Raw genomic sequence first — 20,169 nt, 5'->3', positions numbered from 1 at the left:
CAGTTTAGGTGCCTTGGGCAGAAAACAAATATCTTTGGAATGAGCAGCAAGCTTCCTGTTGTAACTTGCTTTGGCCATGACCTAGTAGCTCTGGCAGCATTCCCTGCTTTGTAGATGGTGGAGTAATCCACACCAGCAGCTCTGTTTCATGCAATAAATTGCAAATAAATATTCAGAAGGGGAGACTTCCTCCAGCCATGTTCTTGAGCTGTTGTCATGAGGTGGGGTTTTGTACCCACCATTTTGAGAATATTGAGTATTTGGTCTTCTGTTCATGCTCATCAGCCAAGTAGCCAGACAGTGTGTCCATTTGCATTAGAATTGGGATTTCTTTGAGGAGAAGCAGAAGATCCAAATATCCTACTCCCGTGACCTACTCCAGGACAGGCCCAACAAAGAAAGTAACAGAACCCCACTGGCCGTCACCTTCAGCCCCCAACTAAAACCTCTCCAGCGCATCATCAAGGATCTACAACCTATCCTGAAGGATGATCCCTCACTCTCACAGATCCTGGGAGACAGGTCAGTCCTCACTTACAGACAGCCCCCCAACCTGAAGCAAATACTCACCAGCAACCACACAACAAAAACACTAATACAGGAACCTATCCTTGCAACAAAGCCCGTTGCCAACTCTGTCCACATATCTATTCAAGGGACACCATCATAGGACCTAATCACATCAGCCACACCATCAGAGTCTCGTTCACCTGCACATCTGTACAGATATATGCCATCATGTGCCAGCAATGCCCCTCTGCCATGTACATTGGCCAAACCGGACAGTCTCTGCGGAACAGAATAAATGGACACAAATCAGACATCAAGAATTATAACATTCAAAAACCAGTCGGAGAACACTTCAACATCCCTGGTCACTCAATTACAGACCTAAAAGTCGCAATTCTCCAACAAAAAAAACTTCAAAAACAAACTCCAGCAAGAAACTGCAGAACTGGAATTAATTTGCAAACTGGACACCATTAAATTAGGCTTGAATAAAGACTGGGAGTGGATGGGTCATTACACAAAGTAAAAACTATTTCCCCATGCTAATTTTTCCCCTACTGTTACTCACACCTTCTTGTCAACTGTTTGAAATGGGCCGTCCTGATTATCACAACAAAAGTTTTTTTTCTCCTGCTGATAATAGCCCACCTTAGTTGATTACTCTCATTAGAATTGGTATGGCAACACCCATTTTTTCATGATCTCTGTGTATATATATCTTCCTACTGTATTTTCCACTGCATGCATCCAATGAAGTGGGTTTTAGCCCACGAAAGCTTATGCCCAAATTAATTTGTTAGTCTCTAAGGTGCCACAAGTACTCCTCATTCTTTTTGCCAATATCCTGAAGGCATTCAGTCTAGGAACGCCTCTTTATTACTCACATCCTCTCAAATGAAATTAACATGGGGTGACAGTGTCAAAATCTGCCGTGGCGAAGACAGGTTTTTCAACAGGAAAGGTTTTATGAACTAAGGCCTGGCTCACGTGGGTTGCTAAGCACCTTATGTTGTTGACTTCAATGGGAATTGGGGAGACTATAGTGTTCAACAGCTTACAGGATTGGGCTTTGTATTCTCCTTTAATTTGTCAGAAATTATGCCTATTGATGGGATGCTCATTGCCAAACTAATTAGTCAGAGAACCCCAGGACACATGATCAATACCTGCCAAGAATTTGCTGTAATCGTCTTGCTTTATCTTAAAGCTGTTTCTCAATATTGGAAAGCACCACACTGAAAGACACTGTGATGAGACAAACTAAAGCAATTATATTTTTGGTCACCAAATGGTGCTGGAAGTAAAGTATAATACAAAGCTCTCAAAAGCCGAAACTGTGACATAGGCCTTTAAAATGTACGATGAAGAAAATGGAAATATTAAAAAGGCCCAGCAATAAATAGCAGTGGAGGAAGCAGGAAAAGAAACAATGTGCCATTCATTTAATTGGTGTAAAGTTTGATATCACCTTGGTTTGAAAAATCAGTATTTCTTATCTCTTAACATAAAGCACTAATAGCGCCTTGTTATCGTGGGTTGAGGAGAGGTAAATTTAGAGCTAAAGCATGGCCTAAAATGGATGAAAATGAGCACAAAAGAGCTACATCCTTTTGTATGGTCAAGAACTATGCTGCTATGCTGCTATGAAGAAGAGGTGAATCAAATCCACTCACAGGAATTCTGCAATCTGCTCTTCTGGTAGCCCTCATCTTTAAATATAGGGTCAGGCCCAGGGAAATCACAGAGCCAAGCACGCAATGCTTCAATGTGAGCCAGGTGGCACTTTATTATGGAGGGTGCTATGCATCCCACAGTTCTGGAAGATCTCAGCATGCAATGATCAGTTATGAGCCAAGCAGCACTTTAAAACCAGAGAGATGACAGGTCCCAGAATACAATGCCCCATCTTTAATGTGGGGGGAAGCGGTAGGCTTTGGGAGGGCAGCCCACAGAAAGGATAAGTCCCAGCATGCACTGCACCATCTTGAGGAAAGCAAAAAGCATTGCATGTTGGGATCCAGCCCCATAGCTAAGGCGGGACATGAGGTGGACTGCCCCCTCCCTGGACATTTTTTTGTCCCTCCCTCCCGTAGAAATAAGATGTGTTGCAGGTTTTTTCTCTAGTTTATTAGCTTGTCCTCAGATGTGTGATAGTAGGCCTAAGGCCAGAGTAGTAGTCACGGTTCCGATAGCTGAGGTGTGGAGAGAGGGAATGCTATTGACCTGTTTCAGCTAACTGAAGAGTGGCGGCTGCATCACGTTGCTGCTATAAGAAAGGACGTGGGTAACCCTGGTAAGAAAGTGTCTGCAGAGAAGGCCTCCGCATAGAGCTTGCCAAGCGGGGACATAGCATTCTGTGCTGGGAGTTCCTGTGACCAGACACTGCCTTCCTGTTTGAAGGGCAAATAAGGCGAGAGGAGAGGGAAGTTCCTTTTGAAATGTGAGCGAGCAGAATGCTTTTGGAGCGCACACGCGTGGATGGGCTGCCAAGACCGGAACATTCCTTTGTGCCCCAGAAGAAACCTTGGATGGACTGTCTAGGGGCTGGGAAGCTACTGCAGAGTCAAAGGGGATGCAAAGATTGACAGGCACCAGGGCTGTGGGCCCGATCTCCCCAGTGACTGGGGCTGGTTTAGATCTTTCTCCGTTTTGTGCTGCTTTTCCATCACGCTAATAACCCCCTTTGAGGGGAGGTTCAGCCTCGTGTAGGGCGGGGAAGCCGCCTTGCTGAGAGGGAAGGTATCACAACGCTGCACAAAGGCCCAGTGGGCAGGAGGTGCCAGCGGGAGGATCAGGAGAGCAGCCCCAGAGGAGGCGTGGACGGGCAAGCCCCCGAGCCCAGCAGGAGGGCAGGGGAGGAGGAGGAAGATGCAGGCACCACTGGTGGCTGCTGAAGGATATAGGGGCAAAGCACGGGCACCACCCCTCACAGTGCCACGCTGCCTCTTTAATTGCCCCAGTCCTCGGAGCAACGTCCCCTTGCCCCCCAGCATCCTCATTGCCCTTGTGACCTATGGGCAACACAGCCCAGCTGCAAGCACGTCTGAGACTGATACTGCGCATGCGCAGGGTGAACCTGCTTTCCAAGGCATGCGCGCGCTCCCACCTGAGTGGATCGCGCATGTGCACAACCGCAGCCCAGCGTGCGGTGACGAGTCCAGGGAGCCGTCACTCCCCTCCGCTTCCCCGGATCATAGAGGACGGGAGGCGGAGCTTGTCTCCCGAGGAGCGCGCGCAGGCGCTGTGGCTGTGGTGGAGGGGGCGGTGCTGGAGGTTGCCAGGGGGACCGGCCCAAGCCTGTTGCCTGCCCGGGCCGTCCGGGATGCAGACGCCGGCAGCGGCGCCGCCTCAGAGCTTGAAGAAGGAGCCTCGGGGCGGCCGCAGGGTCCCCTCGCTCATCGCCGTGTCCGAGACCATGAACAAGTCGAGCAAGAAGGACGCCCGGACCAAAACCCCCCAGGGTAGGGGCGGGGCGCTGGGACCGGCAGCACCGCCCCCCCCCTCGGCACTGCTGCAGGGACCCCCCCTCCGGGCACAGTGTGGGAGCCCGGGGAGTCCCCTCAAGCACAGAGACCCCCCCTCCGGGCACAGTGTGGGGGTCTGGGGACTCCCCCCAAGCACAGAGACCCCCCCTCCGGGCACAGTGTGGGGGTCTGGGGACTCCCCCCAAGCACAGAGACACCCCCTCCGGGCACAGTGTGGGGGTCTGGGGACTCCCCCCAAGCACAGAGACCCCCCCTCCGGGCACAGTGTGGGGGTCTGGGGACTCCCCCCAAGCACAGAGACCCCCCCTCCGGGCACAGTGTGGGGGTCTGGGGACTCCCCCCAAACACAGAGACACCCCCCTCCGGGCACAGTGTGGGGGTCTGGGGACTCCCCCCAAGCACAGAGACCCCCCCCTCCGGGCACAGTGTGGGGGTCTGGGGACTCCCCCCAAACACAGAGACACCCCCCTCCGGGCACAGTGTGGGGGTCTGGGGACATCCCCCAGGCACAGTGACCCCCCCCTCCGGGCACAGTGTGGGGGTCGGGACTCCCCCCAAACACAGAGACACCCCCCTCCGGGCACAGTGTGGGGGTCTGGGGAGTCCCCCCAAGCACAGAGACCCCCCCTCCAGGCACAGTGTGGGGGCCCGGGGACTCCCCCAGGCACAGAGACCCGCCCCTCCGGGCACAGTGTGGGGGCCCGGGGACTCCCCCAGGCACAGAGACACAGTCCAGGCACCTCTGCAGGGACCCCACCTGCCTAGGCACAGTGACGGGGGAAGGCACCGACAGGGCACAGCACTGGCACCAGCTCCAGAGCCCTGCTGTGCTGTCATACAGCTAATAGGCATTGGTATCATTGCCAGGCAGTCACTGGGGCACGGCTCTGGCACCACCTCGGGGTCCCTAACACATTGGGAGGTTGCACATCCTGCCATCGCCCAGGTAGTGTAGCCAGAGATCCACTAGGACGATCTGGGAGCCCTGGCAATGTTCCCATTGCCCGCTGTCACCACCGCCAGCCATGCATGAAATGGTGATGGAGTGTCTGAGTGGACCTTGCATTGCCTTGACAATCCTGCCTTGGACCGATGGGCCAAAGGGCTGGGAGTATCCAAGTGAAACTGACCTTGCTTTAACAGCACTGTGAGAGCCACACGCTGAACAGGGATAGTCAGTGGTTCTGATACTGTTACCAGCTACCTACTGTGCGTTAACTTTAGAAGAGAAAATCTCATCTCCACCTGCCCTTATGTAGACTTTTACCAGGTCGTTTTTTTTATAGGGAGGCAGGACCCAGCAGGTTAAGTTTTCCAAAAGCTGCACCTATGTTGGAGAGGTAGCAGCAGCTCCAGTATGTCTAATTGGGTGTGTGGTAAGACGTGCTTTAATATTTTCAGCAGGTGATAGAAAAGGAACATATATGCCTCCAATGAGATTGCAGAAATAACTGGGCAGGTCTGGATGGCTTGGCTAGCCCTACCCTCAGTATACATGCAAGTGATTTATCACAGACGCACATTATATCCATATCTAATCCACTTACCCAGATAAATATTGGAGTCCTAGGGAGAATGATTTCCAAATACCAATTATAGTCAGTGAGAACACTGCTAAATCTGCTTCTGAGAAGTGCAGTGATCTCATAGGTTTTCAAAATACGTATTACATAAAATTAGAAGGAGGTTTCACCCTGATATTCTTTTTAACGTTTGAAAGGGATTGAAATATAACACTGCATATTCCTAATTATGTTAACATACCTGTCTCAAAAATAAAAAAAAATTGACTGACTTACTACTGATTTTCTTTCTGGTTGGAGAAACTTTTGTTGCTTTGAGTGAAAGGTGGGGAAAGCCTTTTAAAGCTAGGATTATTTCTTATTGAATAGTGGTAACACTGAGGGTCCGCAACCAGGGTCTATTGTTTTAGGTGCTGTCAAGCACCTAACAAAAAGATAGTGCTTACCCTGAAAAATTTACAATCTAAGACCAAAAGGAGAGACAAGGAAGATATAACATCACAAGGTAATGAGGAGAATGCCACAACTCAGGACATGAGCAGATCAAATTATCAAAGCCGTGATGATCAATATGCATTTATGAGCAGCAAAAATGTCTCCCTGAATATACAAATCTGATATTTTTGCACACATGATAGAGTTTTTGTTTAAGGACTATCATGCAGTTGAGTGTGTAACTGTGTTAAAGTTCTCTATTTCCATTACCATTTGAAATAGGAAACTTTTGTAAAAGTTCTTTGTTTCCATTCTGGGTTGTTGCCTGCTGGAAATGTACTACTTGAAAATGTATAGCATTGTGTCTAGACCAGGGTGAAGGGAATGGGGCAGATGAAACCCACTGCCCATGTTCAAATCATGTGGATACCATGATGTGCTGAGCACGGACGATACCGAGTTGTAGTTTTCCATACACCTTGAAGACTAGTACTGCCTTTAAGGCTTTCTCAGTTGTCCAAAAGAAAGAAGGGGTTTCCCTGGGAGCAGGAGCGCCTCCAGCTTTTCTGCCGCCCTAGGCGGCAGAAGGTCCCACCCCGAAATGCCGCCCCCCGACAGAGGCGGCAGAAGGTCCCGCCCCCGAAATACCGCCACGGTCGCCGCCCCCCAAATTGTAGCGCTCTAGGCGATTGCCTAGGTCGCCTAATGAGTTGAGCTGGTCCTGCCTGGGAGAGGAAGACAAAGTGTTTTTACTTCACTTGTGTTTCAGATAAGAAGAGAGTGAAGACATTTGAGCAACCCTCCCCGCCAATTCAAGAGGAGCCCGAGCCTGTCAGCTCTGTTCTGCAAGGAGATGAAATCCAGGCTCTGGCAATCAAAGTGGAAGATCTAGAGAAGGTGCGTATAAAATCTTGCGTCCCTTGTCACAGGGAGTAACTGCCTTCACTGAAACTTTCCGTTTATCCTGAATGGGGGTTTGGGGGGGGTCTCATCAAAACAAACTATAGGAGCTTTGCTCTTGTTCCACTTGTCGCTGTCCTACTTCTGATGGCCTGTCAAATCATCAGAATTTTTAGCTAGTCTTTGTGTAAAAGCTGCTGAAAGTGGAAGATTAATTTTATACTAAGATCTTAAATGTCAGGATGAACCATCTGGTGCGATCAGAATCACACTTCCAACTTTTTTGTTTCTTTAAAGATTTCTATGGTTTTGAAAAAAATATAGCACCTTTATGAAACCCAAACTAAACTACTTAAGAGGTAGCACCCACCACTAAGCTGTGGTGCAGAAAATTCTTGGGGGAGGCCATTCAGAGATCATTCCCCTGCCCCATCACAGCAGCAGAGTCAAAATAGTTAGGATGTTACTTAATCTGATAACTGTACAGACCTTGGTGAGTTCTTTACTTCCAGGCCCTCCCCAGCAAGATCAGAAGGGTGGAGATGAGGCAGTGCTGTACCTAACCTCATTGGGACTGTGTATTCTGTTTCTGTAGCTCCATACTCCACGCCTTCCCCAAGAAGGGGAGAAAACTCCTATTACCAGGAAGTTCCTCATTCGAAGACACAAACCCCAAGAGGCTGGGAAGAAGGCACAGCTCCTGGTAGCATATCCTGCTGATACTGATGCATCCAAGAGACCACTGAGTTATTCTGGTAGGGTTAAACTTCAGCTCTTACCTGTTGTTCTTGGTTTTGCTAGAACTACCTGTGGCTAGACCTTTCAGAGTCCAGAAATGAACCTGAAATTCTTGTAGTCTGTTACTGTTTCTGTCCTCTGTGTTTGATGAGGGGCGCTCTGTGGTCTCATAGTCTGTCTTGCTTTATTGCAGGGCCAGAAGGACCATTTGTTGATAACTGTGAACAGATTCTCCCGCACAGTATCTTAGGAAGTCTCCAGGAATTTAAGAGAGAAGCCTTAGCTAGAGGAAATGCTGAGGTTGGTTTATAAAGTTGTGAAATGGCTGCCATCAAATGCTGTCCTAGAAGTAGAGTGTGAGTAGAGTTGGATGAATTTTAGTTTATTCACTGAAAAACGGACTTCCAGTTGAGCCAAAGCTATTTGCAAACTTGTCATTTTCAACCCCAAATTTCTTTCTGGCTAGATTCACAAGGGGATTTGTGTGGCATTCACAAAACTGAGGAGGAGGTGGTAATGGTGCCCCCCTTATGCCCAATAGTCCACTGGTTGGGGCACTCAGTATGGATGTGGAAGACTCAGGTTCAAATTCCTCCTTTGGTGCAGAAACTTGAACTCAGGTGTCTGCCCTCCCAGGTGAGTGCTCTAACCACCAAGCTATTGGGTATTCTGGGGAAGCCCAAGTCTTTTCTGTTGAAGCTTCCTACTTTTCATGAAATATTGAAATATTCATTGGGTCACAAAGAGAGAGAAGTAAGATTCTGTAGCCTAGTGGTTAGGGCACTCACCTAGGAGTGGGAACTCCTTGGTTCAGGTCCCTAGTCCAGAGGAGGGATTGGAATCTGGGTTTCCTGCATCCCAGGTGAGTACTGCCATGGGGTTATTGGGGGAACCACCAGCACGGAAACTGGGAGAAAATAGTTTTGGGTCAGTCCAAAATGTGTTTTTTTTGTTTGGCTAGTGAACCGAAAAATCTAATTCACACAGTTCTAGTGATGAGTGCAGTAGACTTAGGTTTAATTGAAAATGCTTCCGAAAATTCTCTGGCCTGAGACATGGTTTGCTCATATGGGAGGAAATTGCTTGCAGAGTAGCTGCAATGCCAGGCCTATTAAGTCGTGTCTGGAGAAGAGTCCCATAGTAAGAGAAATTGGACAGTTCCAGGTTCCAGTTCCATCAGCAGTTTTGCTGAGAGCACCATTACTGAGTAGTACAAGGAGAAGCGAGGTGATGAGACAGTGCCTTTCCTTATGTCTGACTACTCAACGTAGTATAGTCTTAAACAGTCTGCGAGTGATGCTGTGAATGCCAAAAACTCTGTTGATCCAGAAGTGGTTGCATAGAGATAGTGCCAATCCAGAACGTTCTTTTCTTTACCCCTTTGCCCCATTTGTTTTTGTGTTGCCTATGCATGGATGGATAGGCTAATCTAACATTTTAATTTAATAATAATAGCCCACCTTAATTGATTAGTCTCGTTAGAGTTGGTATGGCAACATCCATTTTTTTATGTTCTCTGTGTATATATATCTTCCTACTGTATTTTCCACTGCATGCATCTGATGGAGTGGGTTTTAGCCCACGAAAGCTTATGCCCAAATAAATTTGTTAGTCTCTAAGGTGCCACAAATACTCCTTGTTCTTTTTGCTGATACAGACTAACACAGCTACCACTCTGAAACATTTTAATTTCTGTTCAGTTAGCTCAGCTGATTGCAGACTCACATCTGGATGGTACAGTGGCAGCTTTAGAGAAGTACAGAGAGAAACATGGGGAAGGGAAGAGGAGAAAGTCTCTCTGGGCCCCACCATCACAGCACAGGGCCCTCCAGAACTGGCATCATAATGCGGCACTCAGGAAGAAGCAGCAGAGAGTTCTGAGTAGTGAGTAAAGCTGGGACAACTTAATTGTGTGGAACGCCATGTAAGACTGTGTGAACCAAACACCATCACAGTAAGTTATTACTGCCTCAGGCAAACCAAGGCCTGGCTGATTTGGGAAATTGTATTGCTGTGCAATTATCCACACATTTTCAGGGCTCCCCAGACTCCAGTTGTGCTTGGTCAGTTGGTTCAGCACATTCTGGCTGTGAGGATGGCCTTGGTGGCTTGTACGGCTGTGGCTGGAAGTAGCAGTGAGGCAGATTTTTTTTGGGGGGGGGGAGAAGGAGACTGGAAGAGAGTTACCGTGCTGGAGAGGGAGGTAGCTGGAAGGAGTGAGGCTGATTTTCTGGAGATTCTGGTTGGTAAAAGAGGTGATTCTGTTTTGCTTGGTTTTAGAGTTTCTTCGGAAACCAGAAAATGAACTGCTGATGAATCTCTCAGAGGATTACAGACGAGTCCAGGAAGAGCGGTATCTTATCGACCGGAGCCTCCCTGCTCTGCACTATGGGAAGGTGAGAGCCCCACTTCTTCAGAGTCCTGATTATTCTGGTCTTGTGGAAGGGGGTCATTTGGGCTAGGATGTTAGTGTCATGAATAATACTGTTGGAACTGGCATTGAGGAGCCATCTTTAGGCATCTACCACATCCACTGCAGGTCCAAAATGAATTACGGAGCTTTCAGTTAATTCAAAGAGAAACATCATTTGATTTAAAAATGGTGGTGATATAACAAGTATTGGTTAGATCTAACTGATGCTGCTCTTGTGGGCTCCTTGCTAAAGAGCTTTAGTGCATGGGGCACTGCCATGCAGTGAGCCTCCTACTAAGGACCAGCACAGGCTGGGGAGATGGCATGGTCGTGTGCCAGAAATTACTATTACCAGACAACAAAGATCTAATGGCATCAGGGCTAGATGGCAGAGGTTCCCATTTGGAAGATGCTCTGAAGGGAAATGTTCCTTGGCTAAAACAAGGGAGTCATTTGCTGTGTATTTACAGCACTAAAAAAGGATTCACATCAATGGGAATATATTGTGTTAATATCATTTGATCTTTCATTCAGTCAGAGTGTCCATTTGGATTGAGGACAGGTCATAATTGATTAAATCTTCTTATAAACAATGTGTGATGCCTTCTGCTTAGTTCCTGTGAGACTGAGAGACAGGTTATCATTGCATGGTGGTGACCTTCTTTTTCCTCCCTAGGGTTACCATGTAGGAAGTGAGTTCTGGAGCCAGCCTGAGTGCATCGGAGATGAACTCACTGGTCTGATGATGACATTGACCCAGAGGGAGCGAGGCTACCCAGAGCCTATCACTCATGTAGGGAAACCTCAGAGTGTCAGGATGGAGATGGGTGAGGAAATGGGTGGAGGCACAACATTAATGGGGAGGCGTGTGGAACAGCAAAGATTAACTATCCAGTAGTTTTAAATTGCTGTGAGGAGGCTCGTATTGCTAGGATCCCTTCTGGCAGTGGAAGGGCATTGATGTGAAGCAGCTTACACTGTCGGGCATCTAGTCATCACATGGAGGGACCTGCCAAGTTGAAGGCTGCACTGCTGTAGCCCTAGGTGACACTGCCAGGGCACTCCTAAGATTAAGTTCACACTGATGGAACTTTGTTTCTCAGAGATACAGATGGGGATATTTGGACTGTTGCAAGATCAACTGTCAGGGAGAAAGTGAAACCAATAGGTGTGTGGTGTGTAAACACTGAACTCACATGTGATTAATTCCACAGGTTCCAGATCTGCAAAGGAGTCCCCTTTCCGTCTCACCTGGGATAAGAGTCTCTTCCTGATGTATCGACGACAGGAGCTAAAATCCGTCCTAGAGGAGCTGGATTTTAATCACCCTGTAAGACCAGTGGACTCTCTCCTAAGCACAAGGCACTGTTTTTTAAGGCAGCATACTGTGCTTCTCTCCTTCCTTATCAAAGGATATACTATAGCCTATCTTGACTATGTCTGACTTCTGTATAAGGAGAAAAACTAACAGATGTCCTTTTTCTTTTTTTATGTCTATTACCTTTTGTCAAGGACCTAGATGGCCTGGAAGTGATTGGTAAAGGGCAACCTTTCACTTCTGTCTCAGCACAGTATTTCCCGCTGTGCAAGGAAAATAAGGAAGGCACCACTGAAGAGAGAGTGAGCCTGTAAGTTATGCTTGATGATAGTGATAAGGAATTGTGGATACTGACCAACAGTCTTTGAGGATTTCTCACTTGTCCTTATCCAGAATGGGCCAGGTTCTCCACAGAGGATAGGGAAGTGGCCTTAAAAAAGCCAGAAATAGCTAGTAGAGAACTCCCCCTGTGCAGGGAGAATTCTCCATTGGTGGAAACCAGATGGAGGTAGCTCCACTGCCTCCAATACCGACTGCCCTCCTCATCCCTACGTAAGGGGCCATGTTGAGAGTGCTCCAGGGTGCAGCATAGGTGGAAAGAGGAGGAGGTATGGCGGAGTGAAGCACTGCTATGGTCAGTTCTCCATTGGCAAAGTTAGAGGTGCTCCTGTGTGACTCTGAACTAGCACCGGGGCCTCATGGCTGAGGATCAAGGATCTGAAACCAAATTCTTGTGGCCCACCCCCTTTCCACTCACTGTGCCCTAGGTTAGGCAGGGTGGAGAATCTGCCCCTAGTTATTCCAGACTGTGCATCTCCTTCAGGTGTGTTCAGTCTTCCATCTTCCTCAGATATCTTTTTCTGCCCACGGTGGGCATTACCTTTGGTCCATTCTTTGGTGGGTACTGCCTCTTCATTTAGTAATCTGTCCCCAGCCTTCCTTAGACAGATGTCTTTGTCCATTTCCTCAAGCATGAGTTTCATCTTGCCCATTCTTGGTGGTGACAATATCAGTCTATGTTTGTAGTTCCTTCAAGTTTGGACCCTCGAAGCTGCAGTCCAATGGCACTGTCAGTAATCAGAGGACTCTGTGATTTGATGAGTTTTCAGTCTGTTGGCTACAGTTGAACCCTAAAGATGAAATGGTTAATCAGAAATGAATCCTCTGTTTCTTGGTTAATGCGGTTGTTCTAAACAACCACTCTGTTCCTCAGTGCTTGATAATAACTTGCTTGAACAGTCCCAAGACAATATTGGCCATTGCTTTGTTTAGCAGTGATCCCTTAGAAGATTATCCAGATGTGGTTCCAGAACCAGTATTGGGTCCATCTTTGCAATTTTGTGGACAGCCAGCTCGTTGGATCAACAGCACCACTTTGCATAGGGTAAAATTGCAATTGTTTTGAAATCTGATAAGGCTAAGTTTTTTTTTCTTTCCCAAGTCATAGATATATATTGAATGTAACCAGCAGGGTTATTCTGGACATCATAGAGTGGTTGCTAAACTTGTACTTGTTTTGGAGGGATCTAGAAACAGAGACAGGGAGTTTTGTTTGTGTTTCTGTTCAGCCTCAGTCCACCTCCTGAGGGTGGCAACTTGGTGGGTGCCTTGTAGCACTTTCTGTCAAGGTGGATCTAATAGTTTAAACAGCCAGCTGTAGTATCACTTCATTTGGTCATGGGAAGGCAAATCCTGTGGTTACCTTTTTCTTTCTTTCTCCCCCACAGGATGAAATTGGCATTGCTGCCCGGGTCACCTTTGAAGTTTTGGCGGGTGAGAAAGCTGAATCCTGCCTGACAGTAAGCAATGATGGCACAGCTGCCATATGGTATGATTGGCGGAGGCAAGCCCAGTCAGTTACCTTTGAAGAAACTAAGGAGAAAGGGATGCAATATTTTTACTTTAACACCAGACCAGGTGAGAATTGGATCTCTTAAAGATTACCGTATAGGTTTAATACCCATGCCAAAGCAAACATGTGAGGTGGACATGTTCAGGGGGTTATCTGAGTCAGGCCACTGCTAAAGCAAACACATGTGGTGATTCTCCTTAAGAAGCTACTTGGGGTTCCCAAAGCAGACTAATGCCAGAGGAGATGTGTGAGAAAGACCCTTTCAAGGGTGGTTGGAGGAAAGAGGATGAGTCCTAGCCAGAATTTGTATGGGTAGAATATCTAAAACCACCTGATTTTCTATTGAAAAATTGGGGCAGAATGTGTACTGAGAGTGTTGAGATCAAGGTAAAATTAGGGATTGGAAGGGTGAAGAGAAAAAGTCCATTCAGCAATCTGATGGATGGGAGTAAACCTGGAAGATGGATGGCGATATTAGCTGTGATATCTGGCTGAAAAACAGACATTGACACCAGAAAATAAGCAGATCTGTGAAGTATTTGGAAGAGGATTCAACGGCACAAGAGAACTCTTGTACTCAGGTGACTGATGTGCTCTCTCTGTTATTCTTAGGTGTCATTCTGCCTGGAGAAACTAGAAACTTTTCCTTCTTTTTCAAGTCGGGGAAGGCAGGAATCTTCAGTGAGTCGTGGGAGTTTGGTACTCACCCCATGTTATTAGGAGGGGCTGTCCTGCAAGTATCCCTGTGGGGTATTGCTGTGTATGAGGATAAGTTGGCTGGCCTCAGAGATGAATTGGAGGTAACCAAGTGGTTAGTTGTGTGACTATAAGCTTCAGACTCAATGTGTAAATATAGAATATAGTATGATGTGGGTGCTGCAATGTTCTTATTGCCATAAAATTGGGACTAAGGGTAAGGTTATCAGTTACTTATATAGCACTCAAAGGTGTTTTGTTTTTTGTTTGTCTTTTCTAGTTTTAGTTAATTAGGTAGTTATACAGGTTTTCCAAATGAAGTGGCATCAGCACTCCACATCACCTCAATCTATTTTCATTCCTCTTGTATAAAATCTAATGATGTCTGTCCTAAAATAGTTACTTTGTCCTTTTTAAAAAAAATCCTTCTACCCTTTTTCCTTTAAGTTTCAGTTACTGGTATGTCTGGAGTTTTAATGACCTACTAAGTAAAGTCAAATTAAATAATAATTTTAAAATTATACCAACATCTGTAAAATATAGATGTTTGTGTGATCATTTTAATGACCACCGTATTGGATGTAAATACATCTGTGGATTTAGGTGTCCATGCGACTGAGCATATATGTTAATATATGCCTATAGTAGTGTGTGTGTGTGTATATGTGGATCAAGGAATCAAATCTCTTTTGGTTACTGTGGTGCCCCAGAGTGAGCTGGCTGCACGAGAAGTTGCTGTCATAGTGAAGGAGAATCTGAAGGAGCTGCTTGATCGAATTCGGACACCGGAGCGAGTCCCATCTCCGGTGGATGCTTACATCACAGAGGAAGAGTTATTCCACAGAAAGAATCCAGAGGTACTGCTTGCCACTTGATATTCTACACTGAACTGAGCATAAGTACTCGGGAATTATGATGCCGTGGCCTATGTGGTGCATCCCAGGGTTTCTAAGCAGGAAGATAGAATAGTCTAGCTTGTCGGTTTAATCACTAGATGGTGTTCTAGATAGTTGCAAAGTAAGACTTGTCTCACCTCTCTATTTATCTTTTCCTTTTCTGTTATCACAGTTGCACTATCAGCACCAAGTGGTGAAGGAGCTCCATGAATTGTGGAGGCAACACTTGAATTTTCCCTCAACTTCAGAGGAAGAGGAGATTTCACGCCAGAAGAGCATAGTGCAGTCAGTCTCAGCCCAGAAGAGCACTGTACAGGAAATTTGGTGCCGGAAGAGTGCTATGGACATTGCATTTCAGAAGAGCATTCCCGGGGAGATCCCACGCCAGAAGAGTATTGTGGAGGCGATCCTAAGCCAGATGATTAATGTGGAGGAGGAGGAAGTGAGCCAGCCAGAGTGGAACCTTTCCTTTGAGGATTTTAAACAGGTTCTACCCCTCTGTCCTTGTTCAAATTGTGATGGGTTGGCAAGGAATGGAGGTGTAACCATTTTGAGATTTGCTTGCTTGGGAATAGTCTGGTATGTTCCAGCTCCCAAACGAATGAAGTCGTGTGTGTATCAGAAGCTTGAGTAAATCACTGCAATGAGGTGAGAGGGGTGAGTCACTGAGTGTGTCAGCGAAAGCCTAGCAGGGAATGAATCATCCTTCAGCCCTGCTGACCATGTCCTGGGTTCTCTTGTGAAGAGATTCCTGAGGGAGACTTTGCAGCTCCTGTGTAATGAAGGAAAAAGAATTAGGTAACTGTGTTTAGTAGTATTTAGCTTGTTGGAAAGCTAAAGCTTTTAGTATGGCGGAGAAACGCTTGTTCATCCTGGAATTTAGAATGTGAGGGGCAGGGTCATGGTCCAGCCCCCTCTGTTTTCCTTACAGATCCTTGTGCTTGAAAAGTTCTCTTTATCCATCAGAGGATTTGGAGGCCTAGTACTCACAACAGGGTGCAGACAAGGTATTTTCCAATTCTCTCCCTCACTGCAGTGTTAGTTTGGACTTAAGAGTCCAGACTGGCCTAGCTTATCAGTGCAAGTTTTGCTGCAGCGCACTGTTGGAAACCTGTCTGTTGCTTTTATAGCTTTATTCCCCATTCCCTGCCGTTTTGGATCCCCAGGGTCCTCATTCTAGCTCTGAAGCTGAGGAGTTGCTCACTAGGGTTTCTATCCCATCAGGCTTTGCAGTTAATCCCTGAGGAGGAAAAACGAGAAGCAGCCCTGACCCAGCTCAATAAGGCAGCATTGGCACTTTGTGTGGAACAGAGGCCAACTCAGTCAGACCTCCTGTACCAAACATGGTATGTTACCATTGCAGAGAAAAGCCCTTTCCTGCAAATACCTTTGCTTAGTAGCACTGGCAAACTCCAGCAGAGAGCGGACAAGTGTATCCAGCAATATGAGTTCTATCAGTCCTCTACATGCAAGGTTTTCTACAGCTTAGGGATAGCAGCTGTCCAAGTCGTAGATCCCATTTTACTCTGGAGATAAGTCAGAATATTGATCTCTTGCTGCTTTGGAGAATACTTGAGATCTTTTCATTCTCCGAGATTGTTATCTGGCAGAATATTCTGTGTTACCTTTATGAGGGCCTCACCTGGCAGGCAGTTTTCTCTAACATTGTACTTGAAAAGGTTGTTGTATCCCATATTCTGTCATTCACTCTTACTTTAGGGCTGTAAACACACTGAAAGTTTCTGTTCACCTGTAAATCAGAAGGACACAGGAACTCCAAGATGCAGATGGGAGTCTGATCCACATTGACTCATGTTGAAGAGGAAGAAACCTTATTTTACAATATTTATGGATCCAGCTGACCTCTGTTTCCCAAACTGTTGAGAGCCATGGGGGTATAACTTCATAAAATAATTTCTCCTGAAGCCATCTATGCACAATTGTCCGACCTTGGATGTTAGCACATTGAGTTAGTTGGAAGCAGCAATAGCTCTTACTGGTTAAGGTGTTTTTGTTCATGGGCACAGGGTAGAACAAGATGCTGGGAGAAGCAAAAACCCTGCCTTGTCCTGGCAATGTGCATATGAATCTTCTCCTGGACAACTTCTGGCCATGGCAAATACTGACGGTTTTGTTTCTCAGTTTCCAGCTGTGGCGTGAAGCAATTGATGGTCTGGTGAGCCGCTCCCTAATGCTGAGATCCCTGCTCGGCATGCCTGAGAAGGACACTTCCGTAGAAATTGTTCCAGAAGAAATAGGTAAATTTAGAGTTGGAGCACACCAGCCATTTAAGCAGGTTTTCCTGGGCCTTTTAAGTGGATTTCAGTTCCATTTAATTTTAGGTAATTTACTGAGCTTCAACTGAAATGATTGCTTGAGCACTTCCCCCACTGAGCCCTTTGTGAGGCAATGTATCAGAAAAAGTAGTCCAGAGTATAGTACTCACCCTGATTTGTAGTGTGGTTTCTTAAAGGAACAGAAACCTGTTGGCTTAGCATTAGTATTTATATTTCTATTAGGATTTAGGCCTATTTCTCACCCATACTAATAAAAACATTACCATTATTGTCCCTTTACATGCTAGCCCTACTGCATATTTATTGCTTCTTATGTCCATCCTTAAATAAGACTATACCCGAGAAGTCAGTGTATTGTACAAATGCTAATTTGCAGTATGCTTCCATAAACATCAGATAGATAAGGAGGGAGGGATAGCTCAGCGGTTTGAGCATTGGCCTGTTAAACCCAGGGTTGTGACGTCAATCCTTGAGGGGGCCACTTAGGGATCTGGGGCAAAATTGGTCCTGCTAGTGAAGGCAGGGGGCTGGACTCGATGACCTTTCAGGGTCCCTTTCAGCTCTATGAGATAGGTATATCTCCATAGATTATAGAAAGAGGAAACTACATTGTAATATAATGTATTTCTAATGCACAGAGGCATTGGATTTGCAGCTCTGTACTGGATCTTGAAAGAATGCTCTGGGATCACTGGAATTTTTTGTTTGCAGTGGATCTGAAGCAGATTGTAAAAGGAGGAAAGGAGGACCGGAAAGCCTTGCAGAAAGAAGAGAAGAAGACAGCGGGGGGGAAGGAAAAAGAGGACAAAAAAGGAGCAACAAAGTCAACAGGAAAAGATAGAGAGGTATGTGGTGGAAATCTAGAAGATGGAAAGTGATTAACTGGTTTCTGAGAGAGTATGTTACAGATAACAAGGGTGTGTATATTGGGCTTGTAAACCTCCATCTTCCTGTGGAAGAGTTTATTTCCTCTCTTTTGAATGAATTGCTGTCTCTGATGTGCAGCGTGCTCTGCAATTTGAAGGATTTGAAGGTCCTACCTTTGTCTGTCTTTCTGTGTACGATCAGGAACGTTCAAACAGCAGGAAGACAAAAGGGAAAGATGAGAAAAGAGTAAGAACTCCAAGTTTCACACGGGAGGTGAAAGAATTGACGCCGCTGGAAGGCATAGATTCAGACCAAGTAGAATCTCGCCAGGAACAAGTAGATCCCATTGTACTTGAGAAATACCGTGAAAAACTTTATGTTGAAGTAAGTCTGGTCTTATCTTCCCATGTTTCTCGTTCTCCTGGGTTTTGTGTCACCTTTTCTCAGTTGCTTTTGTTCTGTGCTGTCTCCTCTTCTTTGCCTTTAAGCTTAGCATGAAGCTAGGTGCACAGCTGAGCATTTTATCAGATTAAGAAAACCTAATGAACAAATTGTCAGCAAATGTTAGCATGGGCTGCTGTGTCAACAGATCCCCAAGCTGGAATGATTCCATCATGTTTTCAGCTGCATGCCCCAGTTCTGACCTGGAATTTCTTCAGCATGCTTACAGATTCTTGAGGGATCATCATACTTAATTCTATGTCAGATAATGTTAAACACACTTTCCTTTAGTTCAGACAGCTCTTGTTAGGGATAAAAATATGTAAAATCCAGATATTTCTTTGAGCATTACAAGCACCTTGTTGGGGCGGGGGTGTATATAAGAGAGATGCTTTTGCTTCAATCAATCCATTTGTTATCATGTTTTCATTAAAAGGGGCTTTGTATTGTTTTCTGTTCTAGGTCTATGGCCTTCTGGAGTCAATGGTGGACAATATGGTTTTTCTATTTGAAGAGCTAAAGAGGGATGCCCAAGAGCGGGAGCGTGAAGCATTTTCTGTCTAAAAATACATTGTTGCTGTTCTTTTTAAAGAAATAAATATTCATGTTTCTACAGATCCAGTGTAGTCTCCTTTTCTGTATGAACCTGGCAAAAGTGGCGAAAAAAAACCTGACCAGGATGGCCCTCTTCTCACATTTTGCTATTGAAGATCCATCCTGGGAGACATTCCTAGGTCATCTGTTATTTAGCCAAAAAAATATTGAATAGGGAGAGTTCAGTGCATGGGGGTGTCACAGACTCACAAATGGTTGAGACTAAAAGAAGCTGGAGAAATTCTGCCTATGGAAGAGAGCTGAAAAGTTCCAATAGCTCAAGGCACATTGCCAGTCTTTGTTTCTCAGTCTCCTATCTCTGAAGCCAATGAGGAGAGAGAGAGAGAGTGCACCAAGTGTTCCTGAACCCAACCATCATGACACCAACACAGAGAAATATCATTAGAAAGCCATCTTTTTTTAAAATTTCATCTGTCTCCTTGTGTCAGATTTCTACCTGGTGGAGCTGAATTGAAGTTGGTAGAGTTAAAAGGGATGAATTTGCTCCCTTCTGTTTATTTTTCAGTAACTATTTCAGTTCTAGGTTTTTTTTTCTCTCTGATTTTTTTTCGTGTGAGTTGGGGTCGCATTTTTTCCACCATGAGGCCTCTACTCAGCTGCTTGTCGTACCTCCTCCTATGACTTCTCAACAGTGGCGCTCTTCAGGAGTAGCTTGAACAGGTTAGGATTTGGAATCCAGGGCTTACATAGTGAGACTTTAATCTTCCGATTTGGGTTGGCCTTTTCTCCTGTTTATCCCTGCCAAGGATTTGGTCAAATTGACAGAACATGGCCTCCTGTAGATGGCCTTCCTACCTGACTTGCCCTAAAACTCCATGTTTAAGCAGGAACATCCTCGTCCTTCCCTGCAGCATCGGCCTGGCTGTAATTAGAATTCTCCAGCCAAGGAGCAGAAGTGGACCCTTTTTATAATACTGTTCCCCACCTCAGTGGAGTAGTGCATTGCTAGTGGAGATAAAAGCAGCACTCCCCTGCCTGGGTATGAAATCATCATCCCACACAGGAGTGAGACAGGATTCCAGTGTAAAAGTGCTACAATTCAGTCATCTGCCTTCTCCCTTTTCTTTCTCCTGTTTATATAGTGTTCTCCCTTTCTGTTGATCTTTGCATATGTCTCTCTCTTTGGCCATCTCAATGTATCTGTGTCTCACTGGGGGGCAAATCTTATTCCCCTTACTCCCAG

General features: G+C 46.0%; 1 protein-coding gene across 3 annotated transcripts; it reads left to right on the top strand.

Moving 5' to 3' along the window:
• The first annotated feature begins 3,832 nt into the window (after window positions 1-3,832).
• Window positions 3,833-18,942, top strand: MYCBPAP (MYCBP associated protein). 3 transcript variants are annotated; one of them, XM_054047500.1, is made up of 19 exons: window positions 3,833-3,971; window positions 6,723-6,850; window positions 7,449-7,608; window positions 7,785-7,891; window positions 9,292-9,475; window positions 9,872-9,987; window positions 10,681-10,831; window positions 11,219-11,334; window positions 11,517-11,632; window positions 12,595-12,706; window positions 13,050-13,239; window positions 13,787-13,974; window positions 14,581-14,727; window positions 14,939-15,253; window positions 15,991-16,112; window positions 16,909-17,024; window positions 17,775-17,908; window positions 18,132-18,314; window positions 18,834-18,942. In XM_054047500.1, the coding sequence occupies exons 1-19, from the start codon at window positions 3,833-3,835 to the stop codon at window positions 18,933-18,935; spliced, it is 2,826 nt and encodes a 941-aa protein (XP_053903475.1). In that variant the 3' UTR covers window positions 18,936-18,942. The 3 variants fall into 3 exon arrangements, with proteins under 3 accessions (XP_053903475.1, XP_053903476.1, XP_053903474.1); XM_054047501.1 differs by having other exon boundaries at window positions 3,834-3,971; window positions 12,598-12,706; XM_054047499.1 differs by lacking the exons at window positions 3,833-3,971; window positions 6,723-6,850; window positions 7,449-7,608; window positions 7,785-7,891 and adding an exon at window positions 8,149-8,227.
• Window positions 18,943-20,169: the final 1,227 nt, after the last annotated feature.

This window comes from Malaclemys terrapin, chromosome 13, assembly GCF_027887155.1.
Source record: "Malaclemys terrapin pileata isolate rMalTer1 chromosome 13, rMalTer1.hap1, whole genome shotgun sequence".
In the NCBI taxonomy this organism is placed as follows: domain Eukaryota; kingdom Metazoa; phylum Chordata; order Testudines; family Emydidae; genus Malaclemys; species Malaclemys terrapin.
This window is presented reverse-complemented; position numbering and strand designations above follow the sequence as displayed.